We start from the raw sequence: 13,738 nt of genomic DNA on the forward strand, positions 1-13,738 counted from the left end.
TAATGTATATGTATCAAAATAAAAATCACATCATTCTAAAATTACATTTAATTAGAATCAATTTTATAGAATAATCGTGTTGATCTCAGAATCAATTATAAAAACACTGATCCAAATAACAAACTTGTTTGTTTCTTTCTTTCGGTGTGTGTTTTCTTGTTATTCTTGATGATTCTCTTAATATGTTTTGAATTTTTCGTGAGCATACCATTTCACATCAAATTGTGCTAATTGAATCGTATATTTGATGCATGCCTATTCGATTATATTCTTTTTATCTTCCACTTTATTTCTAACGAAAACTGAAAATAAAGTTGAGATTAAAATTATAATTTTATCTTAAATGGTATAGTAAATTGTTAATAATTAATTATTTAGATATATTTAATCTATAATTTATTTTAATTTTGATTATAATATTTTAAGGATTTAATTTTCTAAGCCTTCTAATTTTCAGTAATTTGATCTTTAAATGTACTTGACAACCATCCAATTCAAATATTCCCGGCTCTTCTTAGTCTGGACAAGATCTGATGTGTGTTTGGAAGGCGGTGGTCATGAATTGCTGATGGATTTTAATGGGAGGTATGCATTAAGATTTAATGAGGCATTTAATTAAAATGTGTGTCATGCAAAATGGATCACGACTTTTACAAAACAGGAACTTCACAGTCTTGCTTTGTACAGTTAGTGGAATTCGTATATTAAATTGGGGTAATACGTTTTTGTCTACATTATTGATTCCATTGCTTCCAAGAGGGACACATTTACCTCTCAGAAGTTACAAGGCCTATCTTGGGAGAATTCATTGTCTCATTTTGTCAACTGGGTATTTAAAGAGAGGAAGAACATCCTCATTTGGTAAATGACGAGATATATAATTTTTTTTACCGTAAAGGAACATGTATACTAAACATTATAAAAAAAAATAGACCTATAATACAATTTGTTCTCCATAATATATTATTTTTTTAATCCTTATAAAATATTTTTCAAAAGATCCTTGTAAAATTATCATTTTGGTTATTGTCTTTATTATTTATTTATTTTAGTTATTTTAATATATTTTTTTGTTTTAATTCCTATAATAATAGAATTAAATATAATTTTTTTCCTTATAATATACTGTTTTTTCTTGTTTGGCCTTTAAATTTTTAATTTTCAAAATGATTCTTCTAAAATTCCTATTATATTTTAAGATTTCCCCATAGCATTTTCATTACACTTATCCCATTGGATAAAATTTCCCATCGATTTGCCAACTCGTTCTGCCATCTCTTTTGTTTCGAAACCCACCGGAAAATCATAAACCCTAATCCAAAATGGACAATGATTAAGATTGACCTTCCCAGGATTTTCTTCTATATTCATTGAATTGAGAACCACCAATCTTGTATCGAAGCACCATGACCCTCCTTCAATCTGCATGTGCTCGATCATTTTCATGTAGGAACCTGAAGGTGTAAAGGTTCCTTCCTCCTTTTTTGATTTCTAGCACCCCATGCACCTTCCAAAATTGCGCTACTGTTGTCATGAAAGCCTCGTTGTTGAAAGATCCTCGAGTTAGAATCTTTCCTACTAGCAAAGCCTAATTTCTTTCGCTTCCTACCTTCTCACCACTCTCCATTGAAGCTTCAATCTAAACCTCCTCCTCTTTCGTAAACTTCACTTTGCGCCATTGTTCCACATCGTACCCTGTCTCTCACGATCGAGACTCCTAACTAACCATCCCTCAATGCAGGTAGATCCCTAAATCAAGACCAAGAAACAAAATCTCGAAATTATGATAATGTCACTAGCAGGAAACTAGCATAGCAAGATGAAGGGACTCATTCATCATGCAAGATGAAGGGACTTATTGATATACTTGATTTTCACATATAGAGAAAATTCATGTTGTCTTGCCAATGAATCTGACTCCATTTACATATAGACTGAATTACACTCGCATTTTTTTTCCTCAAATTGCACAAGATATCTTTTTCTTTTTTTACATTATTTTTACCCCTATTATGTTAACATCTTTATTATACATCAGATTCTCCTAACATCTTTATTACATCAATTGAAATATATAAGTAAAAAAAGTTATTCTATCATCTTTATTAAATATTAAATAACAAATTACCATGAACAAACACTAAAATTTGAAGCAAAGAATCATACTCAATTAATAGACATTGATGAAACATGTTTAACAAAAATGCAACAATCAAACGATACAACACACACACACAAAATTGAACTAAGAAAGAAAAGGAATGAAGGAATGTCGTTAACACATTTGTATCAACCAAATGAGTTCACGTCTAATAAAAAGTTAGATTCAAATTCAATTAAAGAAAAAAGAAAAATAATAAAGAGTATTAAAATATTTTTAGAAGTACCTAAGGTTAAAGCTTTGCTAAATACTTGTGTGTCAAGGTCATATTGCGAGTTTTGGATTTAAGTGATTCGACATGCAAGACTTCATCCAGTGCACCATGGGAGGTACTTGTGCAATGGAAAGGGTTATCTCCAGATGAAAGATCCTGGGAAGATTGGTCCCAGTTGTGCAGTGATTTTCACCTTGAGGACAAGGTGAGTTTGTAAGGCCCGAGGGATGATACAGAACTAGACTCAACAACAGAAACAACAGCCACAAAGACAAAAAGGGAGGTGCAAATAGAAGACAAGCTCAAAAGGAAACTCACAAAAACAGCCTACCTCAACGATTACTTATGAAGAAAACGACAAAGCGTAGTATCCTTGCTTGCCTTAGTGTTGTCTACCCTCAAGGACAGCCTAACAAATTCTGTTAGTGTGATATTCCTGGGGAATCAATTAATACAATTCTGTCATTAGGAAGCACTATAAATAAACAATGTAATAAGCAAGTAAGGCAATGAAAAATTTCGATACTTATCTTCTCCTTCATCTTCTCCGTCTTCTCCCTCTATTTTGGAGGTGCTGGCCTTGTAAACCAGCCTTCGAACTTGAGCATATCACGTATATACTAATGGATAATTGATAGAGTTCAATTAAAAGCACTAACTAATTTAGGCCCAAGAATAGTAAGAAAATTGAAGCAACAAGGGTGACATGTTTGTTGTTAAACAGAAAAGAAAAAAATCATAAAACATGAAGTAATAAAAGTACTGTTGTCTTAAAATGAGTATAAAATTGACTCGTTTAATTGCAGCAATGTATAGTATATATCAAATTTGCAGCACATTTGAGCGGTAGTGGAAACTTAATGGCCAATTTCACGAGTCTGTACTTATGTTGATGGGAGTTTTTTGCCGGATACTTCTCATATGTATTGCGGCCATATGACCTCATGGATAATGGGAGTTTTTTAACCGTTGATGATGTACGTGACTCTTTCAAGGCGGCACTAACGAATTCTCGGTTGATATTGATAACTTTCACGCAAACTGTAAATAGTAAGTTTTGAAAGCTAATTACCACAAGGTAAAATATGATTTAGGTATACCATAAATAAATTAATAAATTTTATTTTCAGTACTTAATAAAAAAATTATTTTAAATTCTTAATAAAATAAAATTTTTATTTTGTTTCTTGATATTTAATTTTAAATGAACAAAAATTTACTAAAAACTCATTAAAATTTATGGAATTTATCAGCTACTAGAACAAAATATTAAGAACTTAACGATAAATTTTTTTTTTACTTTATTAGAGATTTAATGTAATTCTTTTATTAAAAATCTAAAATAAAACTCACTAATTTATGAAAATCTAAAACATATAATTTTCCCTTGACTAAATTGATAGGTTGAATTTATTCTAGACATTAAGAGTTTAAGATTTTTTGTAAAATAAAAAAGAATTTAAGAATGATTGTTTATAAGACATTGCTTATTAGAAATACAAATGATTCAAGTACATATGTTGTGAAATGAAATTAATAGAAATTTTTGAATTAAGAATCATGTTTAGATCAAAATCACCCTTTTCTTTTTACATGCAAATCTATATTAGAATATATTTATTTTTGTTTGTCAATTGCAAGAGCTGTAAAGGATATTGCTCCTGGGGACAACCTTAACCATTGGCCACAAAAACTAGAGTTGACGAGTCTTGTATTTTTACTTTCGATCTCTGGTGTTGGAATTGCTGATAACACAAACCATGGCTGAATTATTTCTCTTCAGCATCGCTGAGTCTCTCATAACAAAGCTTGCTTCTCATGCTTTCCAAGAAGCTTCTCGGGTGGTGGGTTTGTACGACCATCTCCGAGACCTTAAAAAGACTCTCTCATTAGTCAAGGCAGTGCTGTTAGATGCTGAGCAAAAGCAGGAGCATAACCATGAGCTGCAGGAATGGCTGAGGCAGCTCAAAAGTGTCTTCTATGATGCCCAAAATGTGTTGGATGAATTTGAATGCCAAACACTGCGAAAGCAACTGCTCAAAGCTCATGGTACCATCAAAGACGAGGTAAGCCACTTCTTCTCAAGTTCTAATCCACTTGTTTTTCGTTCCAAGATGGCTCAACAAATCAAAGATGTCAGCAAGAGGCTAGACAAGGTTGCAGCTGATAGGCATAAGTTTGGTCTCCGAATAATTGATGTTGACACACGAGTTGTTCATAGCAGAGACACGAGTCGCATGACACACTCCCGTGTGAGTGACTCAGATGTGATCGGAAGGGAACATGATAAAGAAAAGATCATAGAGCTTTTGATGCAGCAGAATCCCAATGATGATGACAAAAGTCTCTCTGTTATCCCCATTGTGGGAATTGGAGGCTTGGGAAAAACTACGCTTGCAAAGTTTGTGTTTAATGATAAGAGGATAGATAAGTGTTTCTCATTGAAGATATGGGTGTGTGTTTCTGATGACTTTGACATTAACAAACTCATTATTAAAATCATCAATTCTGCTAATGTTGCTGATGCTCCTCTTCCCCAACAAAATTTAAACTTGGTCGATCTGGAGCAATTACAAAATCGACTGAGAAACATACTTGCCGGTCAAAAATTCTTACTTGTCTTGGATGACGTATGGAATGATGACCGTGTTAAATGGGTTGAGTTGAGGAATTTAATACAAGAAGGGGTTGCTGCAGGAAGTAAAATTCTAGTGACTACACGTATTGATTCCATTGCTTCCATGATGGGAACTGTTACCTCTCACAAGTTACAAAGCCTTTCTCAGGATAATTCATTGTCTCTTTTTGTCAAATGGGCATTTAAAGAAGGCGAAGAGGAAAAACATCCTCATTTGGTAAATATCGGAAAAGAAATTCTGAACAAATGCAAAGGGGTTCCATTGGCTGTGAGAACATTGGGGAGTTTACTATTTTCAAAATTTGAGGCAAAGGAGTGGGAATATGTGAGAGACAATGAAATTTGGAATTTGCCACAAAAAAAAGATCACATTTTACCTTCACTTAAATTAAGTTATGATTTCTTGCCTTCCTATTTAAGGCAGTGTTTTGCATTATTTTCGCTTTACCCAAAGGATTATAAATTTCATAGTTTTGAGATAAGTAGGCTTTGGGGGGCACTTGGTGTCCTTGCATCACCTAGAAAGAATGAGACGCCGGAAGATGTTGTCAAACAGTATCTGGTTGAATTACTATCAAGATCTTTCCTTCAAGATTTTATCGATGGTGGCACTTTTTATCAATTTAAAATTCATGATTTGGTGCATGATCTTGCTGTATTTGTTACAAAAGAGGAGTGTCTACTTATAAATTCCCACATTCAAAATATTCCTGAGAATATTTGGCATCTGTCTTTTGCTGAATACAATTTTATTGGAAATTCATTCACCTCAAAATCGGTAGCTGTGAGAACCATAATGTTTCCAAATGGTGCAGAAGGAGCCAACGTTGAAGCTTTGCTAAATACTTGTGTGTCAAAGTTCAAATTATTGCGAGTTTTGGATTTAAGTGATTCGACATGCAAGACTTTGTCACGTTCCATTGGTAAGTTGAAACACTTGAGATATTTCAGCATTCAGAATAATCGCAACATCAAAAGACTCCCCAATTCTATTTGCAAGATCCAAAATTTGCAATTCTTGAATGTTCTGGGATGCAAGGAGCTGGAAGCATTGCCCAAAGGATTAAGAAAATTGATTAGTCTTCGGTCTTTGGATATAAGTACAAAGCAACCTGTTTTGCCTTACAGTGAGATTACCAACTTGATCTCACTTGCACAGCTGTCTATTGGATCAAGCCATAATATGGAGTCTATCTTTGGAGGGGTGAAGTTCCCTGCTCTTAAAACATTGTATGTTGGTGACTGTCATAGTCTGAAGTCTTTGCCACTGGATGTTACAAATTTTCCTGAATTAGAAACTCTGTTTGTTCAAGACTGCGTTAATCTGGACTTGGAACTGTGGAAGGACGACCATGAAGAACAAAACCTCAATGGCTTACCACAGCTGGTGAAGTTAAAATATGTTGTATTCAGGGGTTTACCACAGCTGGTGGCCTTACCTCAATGGCTTCAAGAAACTGCCAACTTCTTACAGACCTTGGGTATTAAAAACTGCGACAATCTTGAAATGCTTCCGGAGTGGCTGTCAACTATGACTAATCTGAAAGTACTTCTTATATTTGATTGTCCAAAGCTTATATCTCTCCCGGATAACATCCATCACCTCACCGCACTTGAACATTTGCATATCAGAGGTTGCCCTGAATTATGCAAAAAATGTCAGCCCCATGTCGGTGAGTTTTGGTCCAAAATATCACATATCAAACACGTCTTCATTGAAGAACCAGAAAAGCTGGAGGAAGAAGAAGATGAATAGGAATGACTTGTTGAGACATATAAGCGTTGAAGCTCCTTTGGCAACCCCTGGACGTGGATCACGAATGGTCAAACGTGAAAAAGAGGAGACCATGATGTTTGATTTATTGTGTTGGACGTGATTCACTTATTGAAAATTGATTTTGGGTGAAGTTACCCTGGAGCTGCTTCTGCCTCATGGGAGAGTCAATTCTCAGATTTCAATATTGGATTTTTCGTTTTTGTCCTTCACTCTGTTCCGTTGTCCATCAAGTCAATGCATGCGTGTGTATTTTTTTCCACCACCTATTTTATGTTGTGCTTATTATTTTGTTGTTGTTTTGATACTCGTATATATTTACTGTGATCTCCACTGCCTGTTATTTTTATACTGTTATTTTGCTGCGGAACGGCTATATTTGGTGTTGTTGTAGCATTTTATAAGGTTATTTTGTTAACATTTTATTTGGTGCTGTTGGTTCATAATATCAGTGTTATTATATTGCTTGGTTAGGACTAAAGTGTTATTTCTTTGTTCATAATGTTGGTTCTTTGCCCGTGCAGCAAAAATAGTGGTTAATAAAATAAAAGCAAAACAATTTGGTAACTAACTAGCTAACCCTGTAATCACCGAGCCAATTGGGATATTACACACTGCTATTTTGGTAAATTATAATGCAAAAGACATCCACAAACAATTAATATCCATTTTGGTAATTTTACCTTTAAAATTAATTTTGATAGTTACTTTTCAAATATCATTAAATTGTGAAAATCAATTTTATATATATATATATATATATATATATACTCATAAACAAAAATCACATTATTCTAAAATTAGGTTTGATTAGAATCAGTGCTACCTACAGAATCACATTGATCTCAGTATCAAATATAAACACACTAATCTAATCACTAACTCTTCGTGAGCATACCATTTTACATCAAACATCAAATTGTACTAATTGAATCATATGTTTAATACATGCCTCTTTGATTAAATTCTTTTTATCTTCCACTTTTTCTTTCATGAAAACTGAAAATAAATTTGAGATTAAAATTATAATTTTATCTTAAATGGTATAGTAAATTGTTAATAATTAATTATTTAGATATATTTAGTCTATAATTTATTTTAATTTTGAATATTATATTTTATATAAGGAATTAATTTTTTAATTTTCATTGTTTTTAGTAATATGATCTTTAAATGTACTTGACATCCAATTCAAATTTCAGAAGCCCAGCCTATTTTCACCAATATACTTGACAGCCTATTGAAATTTCAGTTTTTATTAGAAAACAATATTAAAAATATCTAAGATATAAATTTTGTCTCATGTAGATAATTCTAGTCAATACATCATGGTGTTAGATCAAATTAAGCTAAAAAAACACATAATTTTTTACAGTTACTGGAATTCCTAAATTAAATTGGGGTAATACTTTTTATGTTATTTACAGGGAAGTCTTTTCTAAAAGTTTAATTAGTTAAAATAGTTTTTTTACATTATTGTTCAATAATATTTCAAAATAAGTTTACGTATTAATTAATAATTACATATCACAGTTTAGACATATTCATAATATTTAATTAAGTTTAGGCACATGATGTTAAATATAACACTAAAATGTAATTTTAGTTGTAACCACCATGAAACTTGTTTTCGACAAAGTCATTGGTGTCTCGATTGTCAATGTCTCTCCTACAAAGGTGTTCCACACCCAGCTACCTTCTTTCATAAAATCACTAGGAGAAATTGAAAAACATTCCTAAACCTAAATTTCAATAATTATCAAATTTTAGAATCTCGATTTCAACCTTGCAACCAACATCAAAGTCCTTGGCAAGAAATTGTGATCAATAAATTAGGATTTTTTTAGATAGGTCAAACCTCAAAATAAAATTAGGGATTTATATTTTCGATAAAAAAAAAGGAGAAACGACAAAAGTATTTAAGCGAAAGGTTTCAAAACTACACCATCACCTCCCCAATGCTTCTTCTTATCACATTTTAAATACAGTTCCGTAGCATATATCTTCAAATAGGATTTTTTTTTGTTGCAGACTATTTACACTATTTGGGTTGTGGAGAATGTTAATAGAGGAGAGGTACAAGAAACAAAGGTGGGAACATTGCTGAAAAAATTGGATGGTGAAGAATGCTGCAAAGAAGATGAACGGGTTGAAAAGTAATTTTCTTTTCAATAACATGAGTTAAAGTTAGAATTAACCGTGAACATCTTAATTTGAATTGTATGTTGAATAGAGAGATTAAAATTATTACTTTTTTAAATACAATAACTACATGTCTTAATTTTAAAATAAAAAAATCAAAATTATATATTAAAAAAATAAATGGACCGAAATCCCATTTTAGCTTAAATATAATTAATTGACAGTTTTTCCTTAGCGGGTAAATAAATCGGTATTTCTACCATAACGGTACCATAAACCAACATACCAAACATAAGTAATAAGTAACTAAAATGAATAACATTGACAACTTGTACGTGAAAGTAGGCACATTGGATGGCAAGCGTGAATGATAACCCTTGAAATGGAACGAGATTAGAGGCTGTGAGCATACTATTATAAATCTTCAAAAGCACAAAAGCAAACAAGATCCACTACATACATATATATATACACACTACACACACCCAAAGATACATGCACATGCAATAGATGTTCGTGATTATTACATTATTACACACATATCTAGCTATCACCACCTAATTAAAACCGATATAGTCATAGCATAATGACCCTCCCCACCAATCTCAACTTCTTCTATGTGTTCCTCCCAATGCTCATTCTCTATTCCTCTTCCTTCCTTGCATCAGCTTCTGATTCTAAAGCTGGTACGTATGAATCAAATTTATATATAGTAAAACCCTTGATTTCTTTTTTCTTTTTATTTTTCATGTTAGAGAAATTCAGAATGAAAGAAGGTGTCAGTCATTGTTGTGATACATCATTTGGCAATTTGAGGGAACCAAGGATATTAGTAATATCTTGATGTTCCTCACTAACATCATGTTTAGCCAGTTTTTATTTTGTGTTTATTTATGTTCTAAAAGCAGCTTTATTAACAAATCTTTGATAATTTTCTTTCCAATAATTTTAATTTCTCTAGTATATATGAAGTTTGATTTTTCTTCTTTTTCAAACGAGTGCATTACACAACCTCTTATATGAAAAATTTGTTGGATGATTCACCATCTATAATTAATTAAAATTGTTTTATCTTGTGATCAATTGATGATCTAATTGATTTGATAATTGTTTCTTCGATGTTAAATATTACTAATGAATATTTTCATAAGAAAGATATATCAATTCTGAATGTCTAATTTTTTAATGATCAACCAGCATGAACTTTAATTTGTTTTTGCAGACTGGAGATGCATTCATAAGACAAGCATTTGTTTCTCCTTTAGTTGATTTTTTTATTCCTTTGGTTTACTTTTCAGTTTTAACCCTTGGCTTATTAAATTAATGTAAATTAGAATTATGGAAGAAACATCAAAAGAAAAAGCTTTACCTACCTTTCTTTTATGTTACTGAACCTTAATTTTTTTACAACCTTATTTGGGAGTCATGAAATGACTATATCTCATTCACCTTTTCTACAAGCCCACATCATAAATTAATAGTCTCTTCGCACATTTGTGAAGATATATACTTTTTTTACTTATGTTTTACCACTATTATTTTATCATTTGTTACCAACCTTTCCTTACTGTTACGAGGCCAATTTCTTATGCCTTTGGCGAATTTGACATCTTCTTCTCTCACAGAATTTACATAACCGTTGGTGATGATGAATAGATCAAATTGGTGAAAAGAGGGGAAGGAACAAACTCTTTATATTACTTGGAACATTTTAAATAAGGCTCTTTTAATTGTAATATCTTGTGGTTCAATTCAAAAAATCACTGTTGTAGAATAACAATTGGAAATTCAGCCAAAAAAAGAATAACAATTGGAATCATTAATGCCTCGTTACTCTTTATTGAGCTTGACCTTGGTTTCTCTCCCTTGTGTGAACAGAAGATGAAAAATTTACCTACGCTATAGGAAGTAGCACAGGACCAGAGAATTGGTGGCGTGTCAACCAAAAATGGAAAACATGTGGGGATGGAAAACTACAATCTCCCATTGATCTGCTTGACCAAAGGGTTCAAGAGCTTCCTCAATTGGGTAAACTTAAGAAAGCTTACAAATCAGCTCCTGCTGTCCTAAAGAATAGTGGTCATGACATCGTGGTAAGTCACTATGCGTTCGAGTGAAAGTATGTAAAATTAATTACCAAATGAAGTGATTTATATTTAAATGTTTTTATTCTTAAAAAAACATATTCAATGTATTCAAAATTAAATTTAGACTATAAGAATCAGAATCAACTCCTCACTGTAGGGCCAAACATGTGGTGTTGGATATCTAACGTGTATCCAAACACGCACTCCATCCTATTGTTTCATGAACTTCTTATTTTTCGGGTACCTTTGGATTATGTTCCGTTTTCTGTTTGGCGTGCTCCTAACTAAATTTGGAGAATTTCTGGATATATATCTACGTTTACACATTAAAGTTTTGCTTGAAAACTCAATTTTGTAGAAACAAGACTTTAGTTGTTTTTGCAAAATTTTATCTGAACATACACTTAGTTGTTGCATCATATTGCAACATCAATACACTGGAAATCTTACTTATTAACATGAAGGATAAAAATTTTCTAGTCGCATATATAGCAGTACTTATCAATGGATCAGTACTTCCTGAGAGCTGGGACAAATTTGCATAATGAACCTAATATTTGTGCTTAATGTTTTGACAGCTGGAATGGAAAGGAGATGCAGGCCATCTTAACATAAATGAAACTTACTACAATCTGATTCAATGTCATTGGCATACACCTTCAGAGCACACGTTGAATGGAACAAAGTGAGTTTTCCATTTTTCATTTAGCTTCTTTAACTGCTTGATGCAGTGCTAAGGAAATTCATTAGGCTTGGCTTTGCATGATTCTCCATATAAATATAGATGTCTTCTATTTGTTATTTAGGTTTGACTTGGAACTGCATGCAGTCCATAAATCCTCTAAGGGAGAGTTTGCTGTTATTGGAATATTGTATAAAATTGGTTCTCCAGATCCCTTTTTTTCAAAGGTTTGCTCTTGACATCTGTGTACACTTCTGAGAATTTATTTATAAATGGCTTGTATAGTGTATAGATTACTACATGTTTCTATATCTAGTTTAGATAAATGTTTGCAAATATGTGAATTTAAGTACATATAGTTCTCTTCTCTTCCCTATAAATTGTAAGATAACTTTGCCCCTTCTGTGATTATGTGAATCTCAAATTTTAGAAGAAGCAGTCTATAGATAAAAATTATAAAAAGGGCTCCTAAATTCTATTCAATGCTGAAACTCTGTACTTTGCTTTATAAGTAAATAAATGTGGTTAAACTATTTTTTCATTTTAAAAAATGGTCCACAACTACAATTTTGACTGCAATTTCAAGGATTTTGTGATCTTTGCATCTACAATTATAGCCATATCTGCTGCATAGATATATTTATCCATACTTTCCTACAATATCAAGAATACAAAGCTATAATTGTGACCACAATTTAAAACCTTGCTATTAACATTATTTAACGCAATGATTATACATAAGTCATAAAAGAGAACCTAATTTGATGCTAGAATGATTATATGGTTAATTTTGAATTTATGTATTGTAACTGAGTGATTAATATGGTGCTGGAAATGACTGAGTGATTAATTTCAATTTGTTTTTTCTATAACAAAAACTTTATTCTCTCTGGCAGCTGCTCAATGACATAAAATCAAGTGTGGACAAGGATATAGATGTAGGAGTAATCAACCCAAGAGAGATCAAGTTTAAAAGCAGACCGTACTACAGATATGTTGGTTCTCTTACAACTCCACCATGCACTGAAGGTGTTGTTTGGACAATTGTGAAGAAGGTTTCTGTACTTTATTCACATGATTTTCTTAACTAGCAAAGACTATATTTTTACTAGACACCCTTTTCTAAACTTATGTTGCATGTGTATTACAGGTCAGGACAATCTCAAGCGAGCAATTAAGTGCCTTGAAAGGAGCTGTTCATCATGTAAGTAAATTAGCACCCACTAGATCTATCAAGTTTCCTAAAACAAATGTTTTTGAATTTATATATAACTGGAATACACCGATGTAAAGATTTTTATTTTTATTTTACATTTAATCATGAACTGACATATAATTAAAAACTATAGACTTTTATAAAAATGACTTTAATTAAAAGTCATATATTTACAAGTAAATTTTAATTAGTTAATAGTGTAAATATATATATATATATATAATGTTTTTCAAGAAGCACGAATACTTCTCTTTTAGAACTATTTATCAAATCTAAAATTTCCATATAAGTGATCATACAATACAAGTACATCTACTTAAGCATTATCTAAATTGCAACTGTTCCACAGGGATATGAGGAAAATGCAAGGCCAACGCAGGAACTTGGTGGAAGACAAGTTTGGTTATATGGACCTATGGAGAATGAAAAGCCTACTTAAATATTTGTATAAAGATGTGAAGGGAAGTAACTGCTTCTACACTTGGCAATAAAGTAGAGTACGAAGTATGGACAAATAAAGGCTACATGAGGGCACGATCAAGCACCTGGAATAATGATCTTTATTATGTTTTAAGTTGTGTTTTTGGTGTGCTTGTTTTTTAGTATGTTGGCTTGATTTGTTTGTGCTGGTATATATGAGAGAGTGATAATTTGTACTTTTGAGGAGGGAGATAGTGTGACAAAAACATGAAAAGGAGTTTTATTATTTAAATTTAAATGAAGTTTCTTGCAAGCTAGCACCAATTGAATGACAATATTTAGTATAAATCAACATAAAAAAATATTCACACACTTTTTATACATGAGTTTAATGACTATAAAAT

General features: G+C 31.9%; 2 protein-coding genes across 2 annotated transcripts; both read left to right on the forward strand.

The window, feature by feature from the left end:
• Window positions 1-4,048: 4,048 nt before the first annotated feature.
• Window positions 4,049-7,231, forward strand: LOC114399064 (disease resistance protein RGA2-like). The gene has a single exon (XM_028361162.1). The coding sequence runs from the start codon at window positions 4,136-4,138 to the stop codon at window positions 6,767-6,769; it is 2,634 nt and encodes an 877-aa protein (XP_028216963.1). The 5' UTR covers window positions 4,049-4,135; the 3' UTR covers window positions 6,770-7,231.
• Window positions 7,232-9,244: 2,013 nt separating this feature from the next.
• LOC114398178 (alpha carbonic anhydrase 4-like) lies at window positions 9,245-13,647 on the forward strand. The gene is made up of 7 exons (XM_028360341.1): window positions 9,245-9,615; window positions 10,808-11,022; window positions 11,595-11,701; window positions 11,823-11,925; window positions 12,595-12,753; window positions 12,849-12,902; window positions 13,264-13,647. Exons 1-7 carry the CDS (start codon window positions 9,516-9,518, stop codon window positions 13,351-13,353), a joined length of 828 nt encoding a protein of 275 aa, XP_028216142.1. The 5' UTR covers window positions 9,245-9,515; the 3' UTR covers window positions 13,354-13,647.
• The last annotated feature ends 91 nt before the right edge of the window (window positions 13,648-13,738 follow it).

The sequence above is a fragment of the Glycine soja genome, chromosome 19 (assembly GCF_004193775.1).
Source record: "Glycine soja cultivar W05 chromosome 19, ASM419377v2, whole genome shotgun sequence".
NCBI lineage: Eukaryota > Viridiplantae > Streptophyta > Magnoliopsida > Fabales > Fabaceae > Glycine > Glycine soja.

Excerpts from the sequence above, each read along its gene's own strand:
- LOC114399064 (XM_028361162.1), top strand. The coding sequence starts at position 4,136 with ATGGCTGAATTATTTCTCTTCAGCATCGCTGAGTCTCTCATAACAAAG.
- LOC114398178 (XM_028360341.1), top strand. The coding sequence starts at position 9,516 with ATGACCCTCCCCACCAATCTCAACTTCTTCTATGTGTTCCTCCCAATG. Across the intron at positions 11,926-12,594 it reads CAGATCCCTTTTTTTCAAAG|CTGCTCAATGACATAAAATC; the intron begins GTTTGCTCTTGA and ends TCTCTCTGGCAG. Across the intron at positions 12,903-13,263 it reads TGAAAGGAGCTGTTCATCAT|GGATATGAGGAAAATGCAAG; the intron begins GTAAGTAAATTA and ends ACTGTTCCACAG.